Source organism: Nicotiana tomentosiformis, chromosome 2, assembly GCF_000390325.3.
Source record: "Nicotiana tomentosiformis chromosome 2, ASM39032v3, whole genome shotgun sequence".
Lineage (NCBI taxonomy): Eukaryota > Viridiplantae > Streptophyta > Magnoliopsida > Solanales > Solanaceae > Nicotiana > Nicotiana tomentosiformis.
This window is the reverse complement of record NC_090813.1, coordinates 38,472,664-38,497,016: the sequence shown is the minus strand read 5'-3', so window position 1 is coordinate 38,497,016 and position 24,353 is coordinate 38,472,664. Positions and strand designations below refer to the sequence as shown.

General features: G+C 38.5%; 1 protein-coding gene across 11 annotated transcripts; it reads left to right on the top strand.

The window, feature by feature from the left end:
• Nucleotides 1–22,892, top strand: LOC104099979 (DNA ligase 6). 11 transcript variants are annotated; one of them, XR_011413804.1, is made up of 20 exons: nt 1–2,531; nt 2,675–2,792; nt 3,248–3,329; nt 5,450–5,552; nt 5,682–5,778; nt 6,658–6,760; nt 7,678–7,797; nt 8,144–8,191; nt 8,592–8,689; nt 8,806–8,871; nt 12,189–12,348; nt 13,037–13,232; nt 13,689–13,796; nt 14,265–14,390; nt 20,102–20,136; nt 20,237–20,298; nt 20,402–20,563; nt 20,638–20,726; nt 21,251–21,350; nt 22,540–22,892. XR_011413804.1 is itself a non-coding variant. In XM_070195198.1 (19 exons), exons 1-19 carry the CDS (start codon nt 155–157, stop codon nt 22,846–22,848), a joined length of 4,278 nt encoding a protein of 1,425 aa, XP_070051299.1. In that variant the 5' UTR covers nt 7–154; the 3' UTR covers nt 22,849–22,892. The 11 variants fall into 11 exon arrangements, 5 of the variants coding, with proteins under 5 accessions (XP_033512946.1, XP_070051301.1, XP_070051299.1 ...); XR_011413806.1 differs by lacking the exon at nt 13,037–13,232 and having other exon boundaries at nt 3–2,531; XM_070195198.1 differs by lacking the exon at nt 13,037–13,232 and having other exon boundaries at nt 7–2,531; nt 5,450–5,543; nt 14,265–14,314.
• The last annotated feature ends 1,461 nt before the right edge of the window (nt 22,893–24,353 follow it).

The following is a 24,353-nucleotide window of genomic DNA, read 5'->3' as shown; positions in this document are numbered from 1 at the left end:
CAGATTACCAAATCGCAAAACAGCGAGAGAGGTCCGACAGAAGCCTGTAGTTCTTCTGGCGCCAATCCAACCGCCTCGAAACATAAAAAGCAGCACCCAAGTCCTCTTTCGAGTCGTTTAATTTCCACCGTAATCATCGCTTTCACCGGCGACCATGTCCTCCGATGCCGGAACCCTAACCCTTGACTCTACCACTCTCTACACAACCGCTCTCAACTCCCTCCCCGGCCAATCTTCCTCACATTCAAACCCACCACCCCTCCCTCTTCCCCCAATCCCTCCCTCAGTCCCTCAACCGAAACTGATTCCAAAAACTCGCTTTATCATCGACGGTTTCAAATACGCCGGCGATTTCTCAGTTTCATACTTCCTCTCTCATTTCCACTCCGATCACTATACTGGCCTTTCCCCTAATTGGTCCAAAGGTATCATTTTCTGCTCCTCCATAACCGCTAACCTTCTCATCCAAGTCCTCAATGTTCCTGCGCAATTTGTAGTGTCTTTACCGCTCTCCGAAGCCGTTTTAGTCGACGGCTCCGAGGTATTTCTCATCGACGCCAATCATTGTCCTGGTGCTGTGCAATTTTTATTTAAAATTCCAGTTAATTATGGCAAATTTGAGCGGTATATTCACACAGGTGATTTTCGTTATTGTGACAAAATGAAATTAGAGCCTGTTTTAAATGCATTTATTGGTGCTGATGCTGTATTTTTAGATACAACTTACTGTAATCCGAAATTTATATTCCCTAGTCAAGATGAGTCAATTGATTATATAGTTGGTGTTATAGAGAAATATGGAGTTGAGAACGAGGGTTCATTGAAAAATATATTGTTTATTATTGCTACTTATGTTATTGGGAAGGAGAAGATTTTAGTGGAGGTTGCGCGGAGATGTAAGAGAAAGATCCACGTCGATGGCAGGAAAGTAGCAGTTTTGAAGGTATTAGGTCGTGGGGAGGATGGGATGTTTACTACCTTTGAATCTAAAACCGATGTTCATGTTGTTGGGTGGAATGTGTTGGGTGAGACTTGGCCATATTTCAGACCCAATTTTGTGAAAATGAACGAGATCATGAATGAAAAAGGGTATTCTAAGGTGGTTGGTTTTGTCCCAACTGGCTGGACTTATGAAGTGAAGCGAAATAAGTTTTCAGTGAGGAAGAAAGATTCCTTTGAGATACATCTTGTTCCATATAGTGAACATTCTAATTATGATGAGCTTAGACAATATGTGAAGTTTCTGAAACCAAAACGTGTCATACCAACAGTAGGCATAGATGTTGAGAAGCTGGATAGCAAACATGCTAATGCCATGCGGAAGCATTTTGCTGGCTTGGTCGATGAGATGGCCATTAAGCAAGAATTTCTAATGGGTTTTCATCCTTGTGTCCAAGGGGAGGAAGATATGGATGCAAAAGAATCTCCTCATGCTTCAGTTAGTATCACCAATCAAGAAAACACAGGCAAATCTGCTCATGCTTTAGTTAGTATCACCAAGCAAGAAAATGAGGATATGTCAGTGGATTCTAAGATCTGCAATATTGGTGATAGGGAGGATATTATCCATTCATTTCCTCAAGGAGAACCTGAGTTGCAAGGTTTAGAAAAAATAAGTGAAGGTGATGTGGAAGAAGAGCTGAAAGAGCTTAAAGACTGTTTACCCATTTGGGTCACTAAAGACCAGATGTTGGATTTACTTAGTATTTCGGGAAAAAATATTGTTGATGCAGTCACTAACTTTTATGAACATGAAACCGAATACCGCGAACGGGTCACTGTCAGTAATTCTCCTACCTCTTCATTTGAGCCAAACTCACCAAATGGGTCTGCATTGCCTTTTAAACCAAAAGGAGATGAATCTATGCTGTCTCCCAAACCATGGGTTGGTAAAATGCCGCAGCAGGGTGAGACAACTGCATCAAATAAAACCTTTAAACTGGCCAACATGAACCGTTCCAGTTGCAAAACTATTTCTCCGGGTAAAAGGAAGAGAAGTGCTGAAAACAAGTCGCTTAAAAAAGCAAGAGGAAATGTAAGTATGGAACCTGGTGGATCAAAGCAGTGTACTATAACAAAGTTCTTCAGTAAAATGGCTCCTCCATCCGTGCAGAAATGGAATGATGCAACTGCTAGTAAAAATTCCCACGATGATAACAGTATGCTACTAAGTGCCTCCTTTGAGTCTTATAAAGAGGAAGCTGATCGGTTTATTCAGATTGTGAATGCAGATGAGTCATTAAGAAGTTATGCTGCCACAGTACTAGCAAAGACTAAAGGAGACATAAGTATGGCACTTGATATTTATTTTTCAGAACACAAAGATGTTGGAGAAACTAATGGATGCAGGATTTCTGAAAGCAGCAAAGTGGTGCAACCTGTTAAAGAGGTTTTCCCTTCTTCCAAAGATGAAAAGTCGCCCAAAAGATTAGGAGATGACCCGGATTGGTCCTTGTCTGGAGTTCCCTTAGCCAATACTGGCGTAAATTATGTATCACTTCCACCTGAGAAATATTCTCCTTTGGAACATGGTTGGTGTCTTGTAATTACCATTTCTGATGTAATTATTTGGATATATTCAAGCATAATTTCCAACTTTGTTATCCAAGTAAAATCTGTTCACCAGTAAAGTATTACTTGTTTTCCTTTCTTTTTCTTTCATTCTATTCTCCAGCTAGCTGGAACAAGGGGCAGGCTGCTCCATACCTACATCTTTCACGGACTTTTGAATTGGTAGAGGAAGAAAAAGGCAAGATAAAAGCAACATCAATGTTATGCAATATGTTTCGGAGGTTTGTTGCCTACTACTCTTTAACCCTTAAGGCATCATTTTCTTTTCAAGGGTTCTAAGATAGCCGGGTTATACTGAGGGGCATTTGTTAAGGGTTTAAGCATGGGATGTTCTTATAGATTTTATTATGCATTGGGTTTATTGGATTACTAGCTGGGTTCTTGCTTTGATTGGATTTCAATTATATCCTTATCCTCATAAGTAACAGCTCAAAACCAAAAAAAGACAGCGTTCCCATTTTTTTGGGGAGCAGGGGTAGTGGCATGAATGAGAGGTAAAATGGTAGTTTATGTTAATTGGGAGAATCCAATCCCGCAGATCCACCACCAATAAATAATACAATTTCACGAGTCTACAGACTTAGGAGTAGCGTGGATTCAAAATTTTCATCCACCCACCCTCTAATCTCGAAGAAAGTATGGCTGTATTAGTTGATCAGTTACTGCTCATTCACAGCTTGCTGGCATTGTCTCCTGAGGATGTGCTTCCTGCAGTGTACTTGTGCACAAACAAGATAGCTCCTGACCATGAAAATATGGTTAGTCTAATACCATAATTGTCTATAAGATTTTGCCTCTTGGTTAGTGGTTGAGTTCTAACATTGTGATGCATTTTTCTTCTTATTGTTTTTTGTGTGCCAATTAATTCTTTTCACTAATGCCCAGGAGTGTGTATTCGTTGACTACTTTGACATAATTACCTCAAGTTTGGCCCATGGTTTTATATTTTCATATGTTAACATTCTTTAAGTTTCTTCTTCCATTGCAATTCCTTTTTTTTTTCTTTGTCCTTTTGGGTAAGCAAAGTGAGCTTTTCAGTTACACCAAAGGTGTGATTTTATAAACTATTCTGAGTCTGCAAAAAATAAAGATAGAAAGCTATCCTCAAGACGCCTATTGTTCCTTTCTATGATTCTATCTAAGTTGTCCAAATACGTAAAGTGAAATGTCTTCGCAGCAATTCTATAGGTTTGTCGTTTGCGTACTATCTCTATTTAAGCTTGTTCCGGAAGTGGCATTTGGGTCACATAATGGATTCATGATTCATTATTACCACCTTTGAAAGGAAAAAGTTGGTAAAAACATACAAGGTATTACTTGTATATGTTGTAATGGCATTTGTAGTCACAAAAGGGATGATTTGAAATTAGACCCCAAAAATAAAATAAACTAAATTAAAGGTCGTCACCTTTTTTTTTTGTTGATAGTTCAAATAATCTTCATTAGTATCCATTTTTTGATAACCCTAGTGTTTAGGTCAGGATGCACACACCTTCACTAATACCAGGTGGATATTGCTAAGAGTCTATACACAGTATGTTGTTAGCTTAACTCTAGTCATCTACCAAGCTATCCCATTGTTACTTTAACTAGTTTTCTTATTTTTAGACCAAGAAAGGATGTATAAGAATATATCAACTAAGGATCATATTATGGAAACTGCAAATTAGAGCATTTTTGAAATTAAATTCACATCTGAAAAGCAATCTAGAGCAAAACAGGCTAAAAAGAGAGAAAAATTTTGGGGGGTTTGTGTGTGTGTGGGGGGGGGGGGGGGAAGATGGACAGTGAAGGGGTTGGGAATTGAAGGAGTCGAGCCAACATTGGACTAGGAAAGTTGAGTTGAGGAATGGAAGTATGACTGTAGGTCAAGAGAAGTTGGTGGCAAAGAGAGAGAGTGGGGATGAGGGAAGGGGCAGGACCTGGTTGTTGGGAGTGGGAGTGTAGTAACCAGAAGGTTAAAGGAAGGGGAAAGGTGAGTGAAGGGGGCTAAGGCAATGGGAGAGGTGGAGTGTCCGGAGGTTCGAGAAAGGAGAGAAGTGACTCAACGTGGATTCAGTTAGTTGGATTGACCCATTTAAAGATTGCAGACAACTTTTTCATTTTATTGTTTGCCCTATATTTTTCTGTAAATACCTTCGCATTGGAGAGTAGAAATTTAAATTAATTGCATTTTGGATGAGATTACTAGCTTTTAACTGTGCTATAAAAGTAATGACTATAAGGGAGGTCCTTCTAGTGACTTTAAACTAAAGGTTGGTCTAATGCATATCTCAAAGTGCAGGGAATTTCAATTGTGTTTCATGAAGCAAAGGGGAGTCTAAATGTCTCGCCCTAGTCATAAATAAATGGGTTTCCTCCTTTATAATGTTGTTCTACTGACATTCTTCACATTATTTATTGAAGAAGACTTTCCTGCCATAGCTACCCAATCTTACTGAAAATTGAAAAAGACCCATCCTTATAATTGGGAATGCATCAGCTAAACAACAGCTGTTACAAAATGCCAGGGCCTTTCACAATGTCACATCTGTTCAGTAACTTCTTGCTTTCGTGCTGGGCAGCAGATGGTAGAGATTAGATGTGACAATACCGGCCATCCTTGTTCATAGTGGTGGGGAGTTCTCTCCAAACTACTTGGTCAAGGGTTCAAGGCTGGTAAACAGTGTCAAAAAGAGATTAGCTGTGACAATAACAACCATATTTGTTAGTGTTATGCTCATATATGGTTTGTTGCAATTTACAAATTTCCTTTCTATTTTGTGATTAAATTCTTTTTATATATGTGCATGATTTGATACATCATTACTTCTATTTTATTTGCTCTTATTTGAATTTCAAAGAGTATCATCTCAACTGTGATCTTATCATGGTCCAGGAATTGAATATTGGGGGCAATACTGTTATAGCAGCACTAGAGGAGGCATGCGGGAAAAAGAGATCGAAAGTACGAGAATTATATAACAGCTTAGGTGATCTTGGTAGGAGCATTTGTCATTCTAGGTTTCTGGAGAATGGACAGCCTGTGTTTTGTCTTTTCTCCTCTCTTTGGTTGGTTGGATGCTTTTTGTTGCGGGGTTGAACTTTATTGACTGTTTGTTTGGGATTAGGTGATGTTGCTCAACTTTGCCGACAAACACAATCGTTACTTGCTCCTCCAATGGCACTTACAATTAGGGGTGTATACTCTACTCTTAGAAGGATAAGGTATGATTTTGACTCCTTTTGGTATGCAATAGTTGTTGCTGATCGTTTGAATGAGATCATGTAGTCTTTTCAGTATTCAAATAGGTTCTCTTTATATTGGGTTTTTTGACTCCTAGCCCAGAACCATGCCTCCCTCCCTTAGTCCACTGTATTCCTGCATCATTATTTTTCTTTTTCTGTCATGCACATCCTTCTCGTGAATATCAGACTATGTTTTCCTTTTATGGCAAGCTTCAATCTGTACTTTTTTTGTATCCTTTCTCATTTATACAACGAAGTCTGTCTAAGATGAAAGATAATAGAGTGTTGCAAAAATGTTAGATGTTTTACGTAGTAAATGGATGCTATCCACGGTAACATAGCTAGTTATTTGGTTCTGATGATCTTCTTTCGGACTTCTTTTTTATTGTTTTGGATGGGGCGTAAGGTTGACCTTTGTATATTCAGAATTATACCAGCTTCTGCGATCTGTATCACAATTTCATTGTAACGTGGGGAGTTGTCTACCCACTTAAGAGGATTATTTTGCGTTTTTGATAAGCTTACTTCATTATGCCTTTGACTTCTCTTACAATTGTCTGGGTTTGGTTTGTGTAATGTGTGTTTTTATATCGAGGCACCCCCCCCCCCCCCCCCCAAAAAAAAATCGCACACATGTGTATGTATGTACATATGTATTTAAATCATTAATCAGATGATAAAGGGGGCAAACCTGGATTTCGTGCATTTTTAATGTTCTGGTTTTGCTTGAAAATATACTGCTAGGATAGTTTATCTTGAACTTATCTTGTTGCAAAGTATCAAAACATTCCTTTTTTATTTCTTATGGTTTCTGTATGCTTTCGATGACAAAATGAATTGCTATATACATTATATCAGTTTACAGGCAGGGAGTGGGAGTGGCATCCGAAAGAAAAGCCTCATTGTCAAACTCATGTGTTCATGTAGGGAGAAGGAGATGAAGTTTCTTGTCCGAACTTTGGTATGATTCACAGTTTCAGTCTTCAAAGAATAAAAAGCCCTTCTGTGGTATTGTAGGCTCATAAATGTGTAAAATAACTGATAATTGCACTTTTGTAGTTGTATGGATCCCTGCACATCTCATCTAAAACAGCGTAAGCAAAAGAAAAAACTTTTTATTTGCATTTTTTATTTCCTCCAAACCAGCAGGCTCCAGATTTTTTCACAATAACTTGGTCTTGTTGGCAAACTCAACCTAATAGAATATTATAATCACCAGAGAACTTTGAAGTCCACATGATATTTGTCTCAAATCTATATTTGATGCAGTAGTTTTCCTTTCCTGATTCTGTGGTAAAACATGGGTTAATACTCTTTTTTTAACATATCTAGAGTTGAAAGTATGCTACTTTCTTACTTATGAAACAACAATTTTTGTTCTTCCACTTAATGTGACTGTTAAGAATTAGTACTAACTTGATGCTCGAAAAAAAGAAGAAGAATTAGTACTAATTGCTTTCATTCTCGTAATATACAAGCCCTTGGATTGTCCTGTACTTGGATGAAAAAGTAGATAATAATTAGTAAATATGATTACCCAAGGTTATATAGCATCAAGTTATTCAAAAAATAAGAATATTAAAAGAATTTTCTGCTATCCACAGCTCTTGATTGTTCTTGTTTGCAATTTTGGCTTTTAGGAGAGCGTGTTAGTTTTGTTCAGTTGACATGGTGTCGAACCAATCCCCTGAGGACACTTTAATCTAAATAAAGACCTAAACAAGCTCTTTTTCCTGTTTCTGTCAATATCAAATTACATTGTATGTTGATTTGTTGTGAAAGGTGATGTATAGCAAGATATCTTGCTTTCTTCTAACTGTTTCACCTCTGCTTGCTTTCTTCTAACTGTTTCACCTCTGCTTACTTTTTCTGCTGTAGGTTAGGAATTTGCGGATTGGAGCCATGATGAGAACTGTTCTTCCTGCATTAGCTCAAGCTATTGTCTTCAATTCTGTTCTTTATGATGGATCAGTCGAAAATATGAAAGAGAATCTGCAGGTTTGTTCATAGGAGATTGACAGGATGGAGATAGTAATCCGTATTTAATTTCATTCCATATGGAGGGTCATTCTTCTTGAATGTTTCACCCTGAGTCCCATGCTTTTGTTTTGGTGGACTACGCTCAAAGATGCTACTCCTTTGTGGAGATGAGTAAGAGTTGCTGGGCATTTGATGTTTGGTGTTCTGATCTGCCTTTTTGTTGATTGAAGTGGGGAAATTCTCTTGATAGCTTGAATTTATGTTTCTACCGTCCATGTCTGCTGCTTTTCCCCTTTTCTGAACTCATTGATATTGCCTTAATGGTTTTCCTACTAACTAGTACTCTTTTTTTCCTTGACGTTAGCGACTTTCAGCAGAAGTAGTTGAGGCATATAACATCCTTCCTAGCTTGGTAAGCGTTATTCTTCAAGTCTAATGGTTTTATTAACAAGACTGGTATTAGGTTCTAAGTTTTCATGCACTTAGAAGTTGTTAGTCGCGTGTGTGTAGATCTTTTGTGATTCTACTTTATGTTAATCATTGACTGGGCCGTATGTTAATTTTACTTCCATTTCACTCAACTGTTTCCAAGTGCTTACCCAAAAAAAAGGAGGAAAAACTACTATTATTTTTCATATTTTTTCTTCGGTGAGCTAAATGTGCCATTTTAAAATAGTGAAGCATTTAAATTTATTCAAGTTTAATAGTCACGTATTTCCTTCTGCAAGAGGCTATCGATGTTTGTATATGATTTGCCTAGAATTATCTAATTTTTATTGTCTCTAATTAATTTAGTGCTCTGTTTTGACCAGGATGTACTTGTTCCTTCTTTGATGGAAAAGGGGATTGAGTTTTCCTTAAATACGTTGTCAATGGATCCAGGCATACCCATCAAACCAATGCTTGCAAAGTACAGATAAATGTGTACTTGTGTTTATGATGCACTTTTTTGTACTACGATTCGTCTTACTGTTTATTTCACAATGGACCATCTCTTATACTTCCTCAATTTTTCGCTGATGATAGAATTACTAATGGCACCCCTCAAGTGCTGAAGCTCTTCCAAAACAAAACCTTTACATGCGAGTACAAGTAACTGCTCGAAACTTCCTTTTCCATCAGTTTTTTTGGACATTGTAGCTAATTGTTTGATTTGTTTGCTGATCCATCAATGTAATGAAATGGTCTTTGTGGGATAATGAAATTCCTACTCTGAAGAAACTGGTAGGGACATAGATTTATTTAAAAGTGAAGCATCTCCATAGGGATTTTGTCGGACTGGCATATTTCAAGTAAATATTCTAAAATTATGTCCCTTTATGGATCTTTGTGCTTTATTAGTGTCACACCACAATGCTCCAAACTGCATTTTTTGTCTTCGTGCAATTGAGAATACTAGGGCATCTATTCCCCTTTCAACTCCCCACCCTCAAAAAGATAGAAATAAATAAAAAAAAGTAAAAAAAGAATGAGGGAAAGAAATTGTGATAACAGAGCTAATATTCTTTTACCTTCTGTATTTTAGCTGATTGCAAGTAGCACCGGGTTCATGTTCATTTAATAACTTTTTTTACCACATACAATTTTAAAGCTATTTTGGGTCTCGAAGGGCTACTTTGGTGGGCACAAAGGGACTAGTGGTGGAATAGAGAGGTCCTAGAAAAAGTAGAAGCCAAGAAAGCGGCGTATCTGAAGATGGTGGAGAACAAGGACGAGGAGGAGAAGAGGGCGAATAAGGAGTGGTACAAGAAGACCAAAGAGGCTAAGTTAGCGGTTACGGTAGCTAAGACTGCAACATTTGGACGTTTGTACAAGGAACTTAGGGACAAAGATGGGGACAAGAAGCTGTACAGGCTAGCCAAGGTGAGAGAAAGGAAGGCTCATGATCTGGACCAAGTGAAGTGTATTAAAGACGAGGATGCCAGAGTATTGATGGAAGAGGCGCATATCAGGCAGAGGTGGTAGACTTACTTCCATAAACTCCTAAATGAAGAGGGAGACATGGACATCGTGTTAGGGATTTGGAGCACTCCGAGAGTCGTCGAGATTTTGGTTATTGTAGGCGTATTAAAATTGAGGAGGTCGAGGGGTCGATGCGTAAGATGAGTAGGGGGAGAGCGACCGAGCTAGACGAAATTTCAATGGAATTTTGGAAGAGCGTGAGCAAGGCAGGCTTGGAGTGGCTCACTGGGTTATTTAACATCATATTTAGGACGACGAAGATGCCTGAAGAATGGAGGTGGAGTACGAGATATCCAAAATTGCAACAGCTATAGGGGTATCAAACTGCTGAGTCACACTATGAAAGTTTGGGAGAAGGTGGTGGAAGCAAGGGTGAGTAGGAGTGTCTCTGAAAACCAGTTCGGATTCATGCCGGGTCGTTCGACTACGGAAGCCATTCACCTTGTAAGGAGGTTGGTGGAACAGTATAGGGAGAGGAAGAAGGACTTGCACATGGTGTTTATTGATCTAGAGAAAGCATATGACAAAGTTCCCGGGAGGTTCTATGGAGATGTTTGTAGGCTAGAGGTGTTCCTGTAGCGTATACTAGGGTGATTCAGGACATGTATGGAGGAGCTAAAACTCAGGTGAGGACAGTGGGAGGGAACTCGGACCACTTTCCAGTTGTGATGGGGTTGCACCAGGGGTTGGCTCTTAGTCCATTTTTATTTGCTTTGGCATTGGATACACTGACGCGTCACACTCAAGGGGAAGTGCCTTGGTGTATGTTATTCGCAGATGAGATTGTACTGATTGACGAGACGCGAAGTGGTGGTAACGCGTGACTGAAGTTTGGATACAGACCCTAAAGTTTAAAGGTTTAAAGTTACGTAAGACTAAGACAGAATACTTGGAGTGTAAGTTCAGTGATAGGTCTAGTGAAGAAGAAACGAACGTGAGGCTTGATACACAAATCATCCTCAAGAAAGATAGTGTCAAGTACCTGGGGTCTATAATCCAAGGTAATGGAGAGATTGATGAGGATGTTACGCATCGTATTGGTGCGGGTGAGTGAAATGGAGGCTCGCATTCGGTGTCTTATGCGATAAGAATGTGCCTCCTAAACTTAAAGGTAAGAGAGTAGTAGTGAGACCGGTTATGCTGTATAGGGCAGAGTGTCGGCCATTCAAGAATTCTCATGTCTAGAAAATGAAAGTAGCAGAAATGAGAATGTTAATATGGATGTGCGGGCATACCAGGATTGATAAGATTAAGAATGAGGATATTCAGGCCAAGGTAGGAGTGGCTCCCATGGAGGACAAAATGCGGGAAGCGAGATTTAGATGATTTGTGCATGTGAAGAGGAGAAACGCAGATGCGCCGGTAAGGAGGTGTGAGAGGTTGTCCTTAGTGGGTCTTAGAAGAGGTAGCGGTAGGCCAAAAAAGTATTGAGAAGAGCTGATTAGGCAAGATATGGCTTTGCTTCAGCTGACCGAGGACATGACCCTTAGTAGGAAGGTTAGGTTGTGGAGGTCGAGGATTAAAATTGTAGGTTAATAGGTAGTGGTACGGGGTTCCGGACATTTCCAGTGTTATTAGTAGCAGTTTTGTATTCTAATTTTGTAGATTTCTATCTTCATGTTGTTTCTTTCGCCTTGTTTTCTTTTATTTTTTTCTCGTCATTTCTTGTTGTTACGACTCTTTTCTCATTTTTCCTCGTGCCGAGGGTCTACTGGAAACAACCTCTCTACATTCACTGTAGGGATAAGGTTTGCATACTATCTACCCTCCTCAGACCCCACTTGTGGGATTATACTGGGTTGGTTGTTGTTGTTGTAATAAGTCATAGTTCAAGAAGATACTATGTCTTAAACTTTAGGGAGAGTGAACTGCAGGGTTATTTGGAGTTCACTTACTTCTTGTTGAGTTCCTCAGTTATGTCATTTGAGTACTAGTATCAAAGAGTTTAGGATTCCTATTCTTATTTATTTTTTATTTGATATTGTCGACTTTTCTTCTTATTTGGGTGTTGTTTTTTATCTTAGAGCTGATGCTGTATTCTGTCGTTTTCATGCAAGGGGAGTGATGGCAGCTCTTGTAGTACCACGGTCCTTTATTTAGTAGCCTATTATCTAGTAGGATCCAATTAACTTTGAAAAATACAGGAGTGATTATGTTTTTTTGGTGCACTATCTTCTCTTTGCTTCTATTTTGAGTGAATACTTGAATGCCGGGATTATTGCTGAAAATTTTCGCTTTACGTGGACTTAACAATCATTTCTAATACCAATGGTATCTTGCGGTTTCTTGAATTTCCAACCGAGTAATTGTGCTTTCTGAAAAAATGAATGAATTGACATCTGAAGAGAGATTCTGAAACAATGTTTTAGCGATGCTGAAATATAGCCTGTAGATATTGCTATTTTTGAACATACTCATATCTTAAAGTACTGATATCTATTTTGCAGATATGATGGTCAGCGAGCTCAAATTCATAAATTAGCTGATGGTTCGGTTCGTGTATTTTCACGGAATGGGGATGAAACAACATCTAGATTCCCTGATTTGGTAAACATAATTACAGAATCATGTGGTCCCAGAGGAGCGACATTCATAGTGGATGCAGAGGTATTTCTTATATGGAATTCCACTTTAAGTAGCACGGGACAGATTCGAGGGAAGCCACGTTAAATTAAAAACTTTCGGAGACTTATATGGGAGACATGATATTATATTTAAAGGATGTAACATAATACCTAATTTATAAAACACAGAAGTTTTAAGACTGTCCTTACAATGCAAGAAAAGCACATTACACCATTCTGTGATATTGCTAATAAAGCATCCAAACAGCTCAATACCAAGTAAAGCATATATAAAGCACAGCAATTTTTTTGGATATTCAATTGAAAAAGATGATTATAATAGAGCAGCTAAAGAAGAAAATATGCCAGCAGAACGGGTAAAAGCAATGAATCAGCACGGTGACCTAGTGGAAGAATTTAAGAAAAAAGAACACGTCATTGGTTCTAACACTACCATGGAAATAATTTGGTATTTAAGTTGGAAGCAGGATAAAGGAGTGGACCCATAATCTCAGTAGTTTCGAACATGTGAGCCAACTAGAGCCGGGGCAGAAGCTCACAGGGAATATATCAAAAAAAGAGCTCTGAGAAAAAAAAAATTAAAAAAACTCACAGGGAATATATCCAATAAAAAAATTGAGAAGAAAAAGAAACATAAGAAGAAAAGAGTGACTCTGAGAAACAACTGTGAAGAATTCGGAGGGAATTAAAATGATCTATCTTTTTCGCAGATGAAGGCTATAAGTTATGAAATAAATGCACTAAGAAATGCAGTTAGACATATTGTGGATCGTGGTCTTCAGTCGGAATATTCACCTTCTCAACTTCAAGAACAGATCGAAACACTTCAATTTCAGATGTCAAACTCGAGTAAATCAAGCTCAAATAGAAACTTTACTGCTAAGTTCCAACAAGTTAAAACAAAAGGTGGAACCATGCTTTTCTTTATTAAGCCAGATTCTTCTTCTTCTACTCCGATGTTAATTAGAATGCTGGTGGTTCTTTTGGTTCGGCCTTGTGTTTTAGGTCATTGTTGTTTGGAAGACGGTAGATTGGGGAGCTTTAGTAATGTGCTAGGCTTAAGATTTCTCTTCTGAATAATCTTATTGAATACAGTAAGGCCTCCATATTCTTGTGAAGTTTTAGATATACGTGCTCTACAATAATTGGAAACATGTGTTTAAATCAAGGGTTCAACATGTGTTTGGAGTTCACCTGGCATGCATCATGTCTGATTGTGTCCATCACCAAACCATGTCGTTATATACTTAAATTTGGTGTCTGTGCTTAATGTATGAATAGTCGAAGTGCCCTCGCAGCCGTTGGGCTGAAATTGTAATCACTAATGAACTTTTGTTGTTTACGACCTCCATCTTTTTTCAGGTTGTTGCAATTGATAGAAAAAATGGTTCAAAGCTCATGTCGTTCCAAGAACTATCTTCACGAGAGAGAGGGACCAAAGATTCCATCATCGCATTAGATAAAATTAAGGTAATTGTCAATCCTCTCAATCAGGAATATCTTTAGCCTTCTGACTCCCCCATAACAATCTAATTTATCATTTGGATTTGGACCTTGTGTTTGGAAGATGGTGGTTGACCCCCTTTCTCCATTTCCACAATGATCACAGCAGATTGCCACTGGAGCCTGTCTTTATTCATTTTTAATCTACATGCTAAAGTAATGAGAAATGTCCCTTGTCAAAAAGTAATGAGAAATGTCTTCTTATGTTATGTTTTATTTTCAATTGGAGTTTGTACACAAAGCATTCCGCATTCATGCAGGGTCCGGGGAAGGGCCGCATCCCAAGGGGTGTGATATTTGTACCTTATTGATCAACTAAGTTTTTTAGAATATTTATGCTGTGCCTGTGATAGACAGTCCCCCTAAAAGATGTTTTGTCTGTAAAAATATATTCTGTTATCTGACATCTCTTTCTTTTTACCATTCTTTGTGCAGGTTGAGATATGCATTTTTGTCTTCGATATCATGTTTGCAAATGGAGAACAGTAATTACTAAAACCATTTCTCCAATTTTGTTGTGGATGGCAATACCTGCTGTTACACATTTGTCTATCCTTAACGGTACTGGTTTCATAGTAATCATGTTTTGTGTCGGTGAAAATACACCAGTTTTGATCTATAAATCTCATTTAATGAGTTGGGGTAGTTTGTTAATATTGTTAAGCTTTGATAGTTTGATAAATGGATTTACCTGGTGATGAGACACAAAGGTATATGATGTGAATAGGTCTATAATTTATACTCCCTGACAATATATGTTACGGTGTTCGACTAGTCATGGAATTAACAAAGAAAGACCTCTAAAACTTGTGGTCTAAAACTAGCCATAAAATTTTTTGTGGCTCATTATTAAGGTTAACGTGGGAAGTTTAAGTTAATTGTTCCTAAATATAGAAAGATGTCATTCCTAAATATGTTTATGGTATTACTTGTTGCACGTGAAGAAAAATTATAGGGAAGCTTATCCAGTGCAAAGATGCCAATTCCCTTGCGAGAAATGAAACAACGAAAATAAGATTGAGATAAAAGACTTCTTGATCATGCTCCCAAGCTATTGAGTGTTCAAATAGTACGTAGACCTATTCTAAACTAGGAAAGATATCAAGGTTACATAATTACATAGATATAATAGTCCCTTATCGATTTGTTAGTTTACGGATGTGTATAGTGTAGTCTTGTCCCACATTGGAAGAGGAGTAATATCTCCTTTTAGTGTATAGCTATAAATAGGGACCTCTTGTATTGTATTTATCATCCAATATCAATAACATATTTTCTCCCGTGCCTTCTCACATGGTATCAGAGCATTAGTGAGAAAAAATCGTTGTGTGTCATTCCAGCGTTAACCGGGAAGAAAGAACTTAGTCATCGTGCAATTTTTCCGGTGACCTAAGGCTTGTCTAAGTGAAAGTCACTTTCTGTCGGTGTTGTGCTAAAACCAACACCACCACGAAGTAGATCACCCTCCGACGACCAACCCCTGAAATTTTATCCGGCATAAAAGCCGCCACGCTCCTCCACGCGTCGGCAACAACTTTTCCGGCGAGGGTTCCGGCCACTTTCCGGCCATTTTTTCGCGAAGCTTCTTCAGGACAGTGTGCTCTCCTCAAAATTCCGAGCCTACCCATCTAATTCAAATCAAATTCTGACCACTTTTATATTTTTCCGGCGTGAACAGTGATCTTTCCGGCCATTTTTTGAAAACATTTCTTCAGGACAGCTTGCTCGCAAAGGAATTCCGAGTCTATCCATCCTGGTTACGACAAATTCCGACAAACTTTGGAATTTTCCGGCGAGCTACAATGTTTCCGGCGTGAACAGTGTTCCACTATTTCAAGTTAACCCTACTACTACAAATTGTAGCGACATGGGAACCGATGCTTTGAATAGTCGGATGGTTTCTTTAGCAGAGTATATTGAGTTCCTTCAGTATAAAACATGTAAGCAGACATCTTCTGAGATAGCTTCTGTTGTTCAAACAGGTAATAGCGTGACTTGTTTCTTCCAATCTTGATCCTCTGAGTCTTGTGTGATTGATTCAGGTGCATCAGATCATATTTCTGGTAACAAATCTCTTTTCACTACTATTTCGTATTCTCAATCTCTTCCAATGGTCACAATGGCCAATGGGTCTCAAACCATGGCAACTGCAATAGGTCAAGCAAGCCCACTTCCTTCCTTACCTTTATATTCAGTCCTTTATGTTCCCAATAGTCCTTTTAATCTCATAGTTGTTAGTCGCTTAGCCAAATCACTTAAATACACTGTTTTATTTCTTGATGACCATGTTTTTATACAGGAACGCAGTATGGGGCGGATCATTGGTACCGGACGTGAATCAAACGGACTTTATTACCTTATCCTTGCTAAATCACATGGACTCACATCTTGTCTTCCTTCTACAACTTGTCCTGTTACTGATTCACCAGATTTATTACATAAACGGTTGGGACATCCCAGTTTGTCAAAACTTCAGAAAATGGTATCTGGTTTATCTCACTTGTCAGCTCTAGAGTGTGAGTCATGTCAGCTCGGTAAGCATACCCGCTCCCATTTCCCTCGGCGTCTTGATAATCGAGCAGAGTCACCTTTTACTTTAGTCCATTCAGATGTTTGGGGTCCTAGTCGGGTCAGTTCCACCTTAGGATTCCGCTACTTTGTCAGTTTCATTGATGATTATTCCAGGTGCACTTGGATATTTTTGATAAAAAATCGATCTGAGCCGTTTTCTATGTTCCAGACCTTCCATGCTGAAATTCAAAATCAATTTGGGGTTTCTATTCGCACATTTCGTAGTGATAATGCCCGAGAGTATTTGTCTTCCCCATTTCAGCAGTTTATGAAATCTCATGGGATTATTCATCAAACATCTTGTCCGTACACATCTCAACAAAATGGGGTAGCTGAAAGAAAGAATAGACATTTTATTGAAACTGCTCGTACCCTACTCATACAATCTCATGTTCCGTTGCGTTTTTGGTGGATGCAGTTCTTACATCTTGCTATCTTATTAATCGTATGCCATCTTCAGCTATCCAGAACCAAGTTCCATTCTCTGTCATGTTTCCCCGCTTACCTTTGTTCTCTCTTCCACCCCGTATCTTTGGAAGCACTTGTTTTGTCCATAACCTTACGTCAGGAACAGATAAGTTAGCTCCTCGTGCTCTTAAGTGCGTATTTTGGGTTTCTCGAGAACACAAAAGGGGTATCGATGCTACTCTCCTAACCTCCAGCGGTACCTTATATCCGCTGATGTTACCTTCTTTGATACCCAATCATACTTCACAGGTTCAGGTCATCACTTAGATATTTCTGAGGTACTACCAGTTTCATCTTTTGGAGATTCAGTCACTCCAACTCCTCCACCTACAACTCTAGTTGTAGCTCTACCACCTATAGCTCCAGTTGTAGCTCCACCACCTATAGCTCCGGTTGTAGTTCCACCACCTATAGCTCCGGTTGTAGCTCTACCACCTACAGCTCCGGTTGTAGCTCCACCACCTACAGCTCCGGTTGTAGCTCCAGTTCCTCCACATAATTCAGTTCAACCTTCTGCAGCTCTACCACTCTTGACTTATCATCGTCGTCCACATCCAGCATCAGGCCCAGGTGATTCACGCCCCGCATCAGATTCTGCACCTACTGCGGACTTGTCTCCTCTTAGTCAACCAATTGCACTCCGCAAAGGTGTACGTTCCACACTTAATCCTAATACCCACTATGTCGGTTTAAATTATCATCGTCTGTCGTCACCTCATTATACTTTTATATCTTCTTTGTCCACTGTTTCTATCCCTAAGTCTACAGGTGAGGCACAATCTCATCCAGGATGGCGACATGCTATGATTGACGAGATGTCTGCTTTACATGCGAGTGACACTTGGGAGCTTGTTCCTCTTCCTGCAGGTAAGTTTACTGTTGGTTGTCGTTGGGTTTATGCAGTCAAAGTCGGCCCGGATGGCCAGGTTGATCGGCTTAAGGCTCGTCTTGTTGCAAAAGGATATACTCAGATTTTTGGGCTTGATTATAGTGATACTTTCTCTCCCGTGGCTAAAGTAGCATTTGTTCGTCTCTTTTTGTCCATGGCTGCTGTACGTCATTGGCCTCTTTATCAGTTAGACATTAAGAATACTTTTCTCCACGATGATCTTGAGGGAAAAGTTTATATGGAGCAACCACCTGGTTTTTGTTGCTCAGGGAGAGTTTAATGGTTGTGTGTGCAGATTGCGGAGGTCACTATATGGTTTGAAACAGTCCCCTCGAGCTTGGTTTGGTAAGTTCAGCACAATTATTGTTCAGCATGACTCGTAGTGAGGCTGATCACTCTGTGTTTTATCGGCATTCTGCTCCTAATCTGTGTATTTATCTAGTGGTTTATGTTGTTGATATTGTTATTACTGGTAATGATCAGGATGATATTACTAATCTGAAGCAACATCTCTTTCAGCACTTCCAGACTAAGGATCTGGGCAGATTGAAGTATTTTCTAGGTATTGAGGTCTCTCAGTCTAGCTCATGTATTGTTATTTCCCAGCGGAATTATGCCTTAGACATTCTTGAGGATACTGGAATGATGGGTTGCAGACCTATTGACTCTCCTATGGATCCGAATGCTAAGCTTCTGCCTGGACAGGGGGAGCCTCTTAGAGACCCTACGAGATATAGGAGGTTGGTTGGCAAATTGAATTACCTCACAGTGACTAGACCTGACATTTCTTTTCCGGTGAGTGTTGTAAGTCAGTTTATGGATTCTCCCTGTGATAGTCACTGGGATGCAGTTGTTCGCATTCTTCGGTATATAAAGTCAGCTCCAGACAAAGGATTACTATTCGAGGATCGAGGCCACGAGCAGATTGTTGGGTACACAGATGCTGATTGGGCAGGATTACCTTTTGATAGACGTCTGGATATTGTGTTCTAGTAGGAGGTAATTTGGTCTCATGAAAGAGCAAGAAACAAAATGTAGTTGCTCGATCTAGCGCTGAAGCCGAATATCGGGCCATGGCTATGGCGACGTGTGAGTTAGTTTGGGTCAAGCAGTTGCTCAAGGAGTTAAAGTTCGGAGAAATCAGCAAGATGGAACTAGTGTGTGATAACCAAGCTGCTCTTCATATTGCGTCAAATCCGGTGTTCCATGAGAGGACTAAACACATTGAGATCGACTGTCACTTTGTCGGAGAAAAAATACTTTCAGGAGATATTGTTACAAAGTTTGTAAAGTCGAATGATCAACTAGCAGATATTTTCACTAAGTCTCTTACTGGTTCTCGTATTAGTTACATGTGTAACAAGCTTGGTACATATGATGTGTATGCACCGACTTGAGGGGGAATGTTAGTTTACAGATATGTATAGTGTAGTCTTGTCCCACATTGGAAGATGAGTAATATCTCCTTGTAGTGTATAGTTATAAATAGGGACCTCTTGTAATGTATTTATCATCCAATATCAATAACATATTTTCTCATGTGCCTTCTCACAGATTCTAACGAATATACACCATAACATCCCTTTTGTCCTTTCTTTTTTGGGGAAAGATAACCCTGAAAAAAGTGATATCTTATTTCATTAAGAAGTCCTTAATGTTGGCAATTAGACTTCTAGGTTACAAGACTCAATGGGCTTTAAATTTGTTGAGAAAGATGGCAGTTAAATTCAATCCTAAAGAAAATAATATACCATAAGATTATTGGAAAGGAGGAGAGCACATGAAGCTAGTAGAAATGATACTATACTTCCTCTATCTGATTTTATATGACAATTATTATTGAATGATTGAAAAGTTTTTCATTGATTACAGTGTTCAAACATGTTAAAAATATCAGTTTCTAAATTATCTGGTTCTTTTGTAATATATAAATTTCATTGTGAATAGTCGAAAAATTAATGACAAAAATCACCTCAACAGTTGAATTTGACCTCTTGCTGTGAACCATGTCATTGCTTTTTGGATGGAGGGAGTAAAAGATTTCTTAACTTGATCAAGAGCCTTTAAAAAAAAGGTTCATGATTGGGGTTCTCAGTTTATACAATGTGATGTTGTACAATGAGATGTAACACGTGTAACCTTAGTGTTTCTGGTTGTGAGGTTTGAGGAGACCTTTCCATATGCTGCTTCTTTCAAAATTTGGCTGATCATGCAATCTGAGGCTTTTATGGCTATTCCACATTAATTTGTCTCTAGCTGATTCTTGTTGCTCTCTTTTAATATTTCATTTGAGACGTTCACATCCTTTTTAGGATTCTATAACTGTAGAATTCTTTGTCTACAGATTGTTGCATCTGCCACTCCGTCAAAGGCGAAAATGTATGCATCTTTATTTCTTCCTACAAGTGTAGAAGTTTAGGAGTAATAGACATTGTAAAACTGTCCTCTTAATTTTTGAAATTTGCTGTGTGAAAATCAGATCTGAAGGATTTATTTGGTGATGGCAAAGGAGGTTATTTCGAGTATGCGACAGAAATGACTGTAAGTTTCTTCTCGGTGTATAATTTTGTTTTGTTGGTTAGTACGTAACATGAGCATTCTGTTGCCGGCTATTCAGTAATTTACCTAACCTATCTTTCTTTAGGTAGAGTCCGATGATGCTTGTGCAGATAACGAAGCCACATTGGCTAGGATGAACAGCTTTCTTGATGATGCGCTACGTTCTTCTTGTGAAGGAATCATGGTGAAATCCCTTGATATAGATGCTGGGTACACACCATCAAAGCGCACTGATGCATGGTTAAAGGTGTTGCCTCGAAGAGTGATGTATTGCATTAGCAAGATTAGAGCTCTAGTCCTAATCCTGGAACTTGTCTGCAGGTCAAGAGAGACTACGTGGAAGGACTAAGTGATTCCTTGGACTTGGTTCCGATTGGTGCTTGGTATGGGAATGGAAGGAAAGCAGGATGGTAATGATCAACTTTTCTTTTCTTTTCTTTTTGATTTTCTTATGCGGACAGTTAAGGCATCAACCTGCAAATTCACTCAAATTTGAGCATCTTTCACCCAGAAATATGTTTTAGGTTCTGAGATAGCTTAGCAGGAATACCTTTCTAAATATGTACTATGCAGAAAGTTAAGGAGTAAACTGCAAATTCCCACGAATTGAGCATTTTTTCACCCAGAAATCTTATTTAAGGTTTTGAGATAGCTTAGCGGGGATGTCTACTCTAAAGATGATTGTGCTGTACAAACTTTGCTGGCATTACCAGTAAAGTGGAAGCATATGCTGCTACTGTATGTCATTTTGACAGTTCAGTGCTACAAACATCTGAGTTGTTTCCTAATGTTTATATGTTATGCATATATTGTTTGGGCACGTAAGAAAACGTCCCTCCCCCCTCTCGCTTCTTTTATGACCGCTGATAAGTTGCATTGGATTCTTTTGCATGAGTGCTTTCATGTGATTAATGCGTTACTTTTTAAATTACAGGTATAGTCCTTTCCTTATGGGCTGCTACAACCCTGACACTGAGGAATTCCAGAGTGTCTGCCGGGTCATGTCTGGGTTTTCTGATTCATTCTACATAGAGGCGAGTTCAATAACGATATAACTTGATTACCATGTTCTACATCTTAGTCTTGGACATGTAGATACTAGTATTGGCATTCTGGTGAACAAACTCTCCTTTGATTAACTTGTCTTTTGATCTGTATCAGAAAGATTGTTTTTTGATATCTGATTCCCCCCCTCCCCCCCCCAAAAAAAAACGGCTTTTTCCCTATTCTGCTTTAAGCTTTTATATGGTTATTCATAGTAAGACATTCTGTTTTATGTGAATTACGAGGATAATGGGTTAGTGATATCTTTTATTGTGAAATTTTGAGGGGTGCAGTGCAGAGTTATTGATTTTAACCATGGTTCGCTTTTATAGATAAACACAAAGAAGGGCACATAAGTCCACTACATGAGTGGGAGCTGGTCATCTTTTAAAGAAGCTCCTGCATTTTTTATTTGCTTTGTTAGGATCCTGAGGTGTGCAAGGTCTTTGAGTTTGATTGTGGTTCACAAATATAGAGAATAGAGCACATAGATCAGCACATGATAGGGAGTTGGTTACCTTGGTAAATAGCTCCAGCATCTATATCATCTGTTTTAGGTGATAGACGGGGTTTTGAGAATCCAATGTCTGTAAACCTTTACTCTGTGAGGATCCAATTTATTGTTGAGGCATAGCTAGATGCTGTGTAAGTTGGATGGACAAACTGCTGTAGCCAGTTAATAGTTGATTGTGTATTGAAAGAGTGCTTTATATGGGGAGTAGAATTAAAATCTTGCTACACGTGAGAGCTGTGGTTTTGGGGTGTGGAAAGAAAATACTCAGAAAGCGAGTGCTGTCTCTTTAAATATATCTAGTTACTTGCGCATAAAAGCATGCTTGACCATGACCCTTAAAATTATCTCTTGAATTTTCTTTTTGTTGTCATTTATGTACTAATATTTCAGCTTGTCTCTATTTATCAAATTCTTATGTATGCATTTAGAAATGGTGTTTGAAGAAGGCCTTCATTTCCTACAAACATTTTTATCATCAATGTGAATCTCGAGTGCGCAGAGCACCTATGTGGGGTTAGTGTCAATGGGAATGTAAAAGTTAAGAATAACAAATTACAACTTTAAGAAGAGAAGGTAGTGAAGGGTATTACATCAGTGGAAGAAAGCAGTCACTTTCTGAGCACTCAGTAGACTAATTGCGACTTACTGATTTAACCTTGTTTCAGATGAAAGAGTTCTTCTCTGGGGACAAAATCTTCAACAAAAAGCCACATTACTATCGAACTGCAGAAGTGGCCGATATGTGGTTTTCTCCAGAAGTTGTGTGGGAGATAAGGGGTGCTGACTTCACGGTGTCACCAGTGCATCATGCAGCCATTGGTTCAGTCCATCCATCTCGTGGTATTTCTGTCAGATTCCCTAGGTTCATTCGGTGTTTGTCAGATAGAAAACCTGAGGAATGTAGCACATCTGCAGATATAGCCGATATGTTCCGCGCTCAGACTAGAAAAATGGACGTGAATGTTGAACATTAATTGTAAATTTTGTTTATCCTAAAGGAACCTCCCTCTTCTCTCTCTCTCGCTCTCTCTCGTGTTAGCACATTACTAATGTACCAGAGTGTTTAACAAGCAGAAACATTGTTACTGGTGTGAGTTTGCACCAGTGGCGAAGCCAGAAATTTTAGAAAGGGTGTTCAAAGTTTAATATATGTCTATAAAAACTAATTTTTGACCTATATACATAGTATAATTTTTTATATACTTAGTGTTCACTCTATGGGGCTACGCCACTGGTTTTGTACTTTCGTATCCTACTCAGAGAAATGCTGAAAGATTGTGTTACCTACAGGTTCAGCTTTGCTGTTGCCTTTGCTTAAAAAAAGTGGTAGCTCCCATGATAATAAAGAATCTACTGATCAAATCATATCAAGTTCACGCAGAGCAACTGCTTGTACATGACAAACTGGGTTAGTTTGGGCTTTGATCTGCGTCCTTAAGAAAATGTAGAAATTACATCGGGCAGTCACACTCTAAAGGGCTACTATTTAGGAATTAGCCAGTGCATCTTGAATTTTAGTTTTCTAGTTTAATTTTTCGGAGAAAATGTTCTGAAGTTAACATTTTTAGTTTAAAATTTCAGGACAAAATAAGCATTGACTAATCTTTAAATAGAATCCCTGGGAATGGCTAGCACTTATCGCCCGGAGGTCCCGTTACTAGATGAAGTAAAGAGTTGTATAGTTCACATCAGTGTTTTAAAAGGCGTGGACGTAAGGCGAGGCGTTTTACAAATGCCTTAGTGGGGCGTAAGCCCAATAGATATTTAATTTTTAATATTTTATAAAATAATATAATTACAGTCAATATTTATAAACATGTAAAATTGCATAAAAATTAAAGAAAAACATAAATATGTGAAATATATATATATATATATATATATATATATATATGTTCCATCCCCACAAAAAACTAGTCAAAACAATCTATTATACGCTACTTAGAAGCACAAGTAACTTGAGTCGAAAAGAATAAAGTTTTCTACATGGAGGAACAAAAAAGATGACTAACCTGCAATTTGAACTTTGAACTTGTTGTTATGAAGGAGAATGGAGCTCTCTTTGTATTTGTAAAAAAATTAAATATTTATTGATTTTGGGAGATATTAGCAGACTAGCTGACAAGATAAAAAATTGGGAAAGACCATGATTTAGGACTTCAATCAACAAAAAAGGTCTTGACTTTTAAATTTAATACATTTTAGTTCCTTTTTAAAACGTTTGAGTAATTACCAAGCTGACTTTTGAGAATTTGGGTATTATATGAAGGATTTATTCAATAAATTTTGTTTTAATTTGAAAAATTCTCTGGGCTTACGCCTCAAATGCTCGGGCGTACGCCCCGAATTGTTGGGCATACGCCTCTTGAGACTTTCACCCTAGGGCTCGCCCCGAAAACGCCTTTTAAAACACTGCTTCACATGTATGAGTAGTTTAATTGCGAATGATAATGAATAAATTGCCATGCAATGATTAATA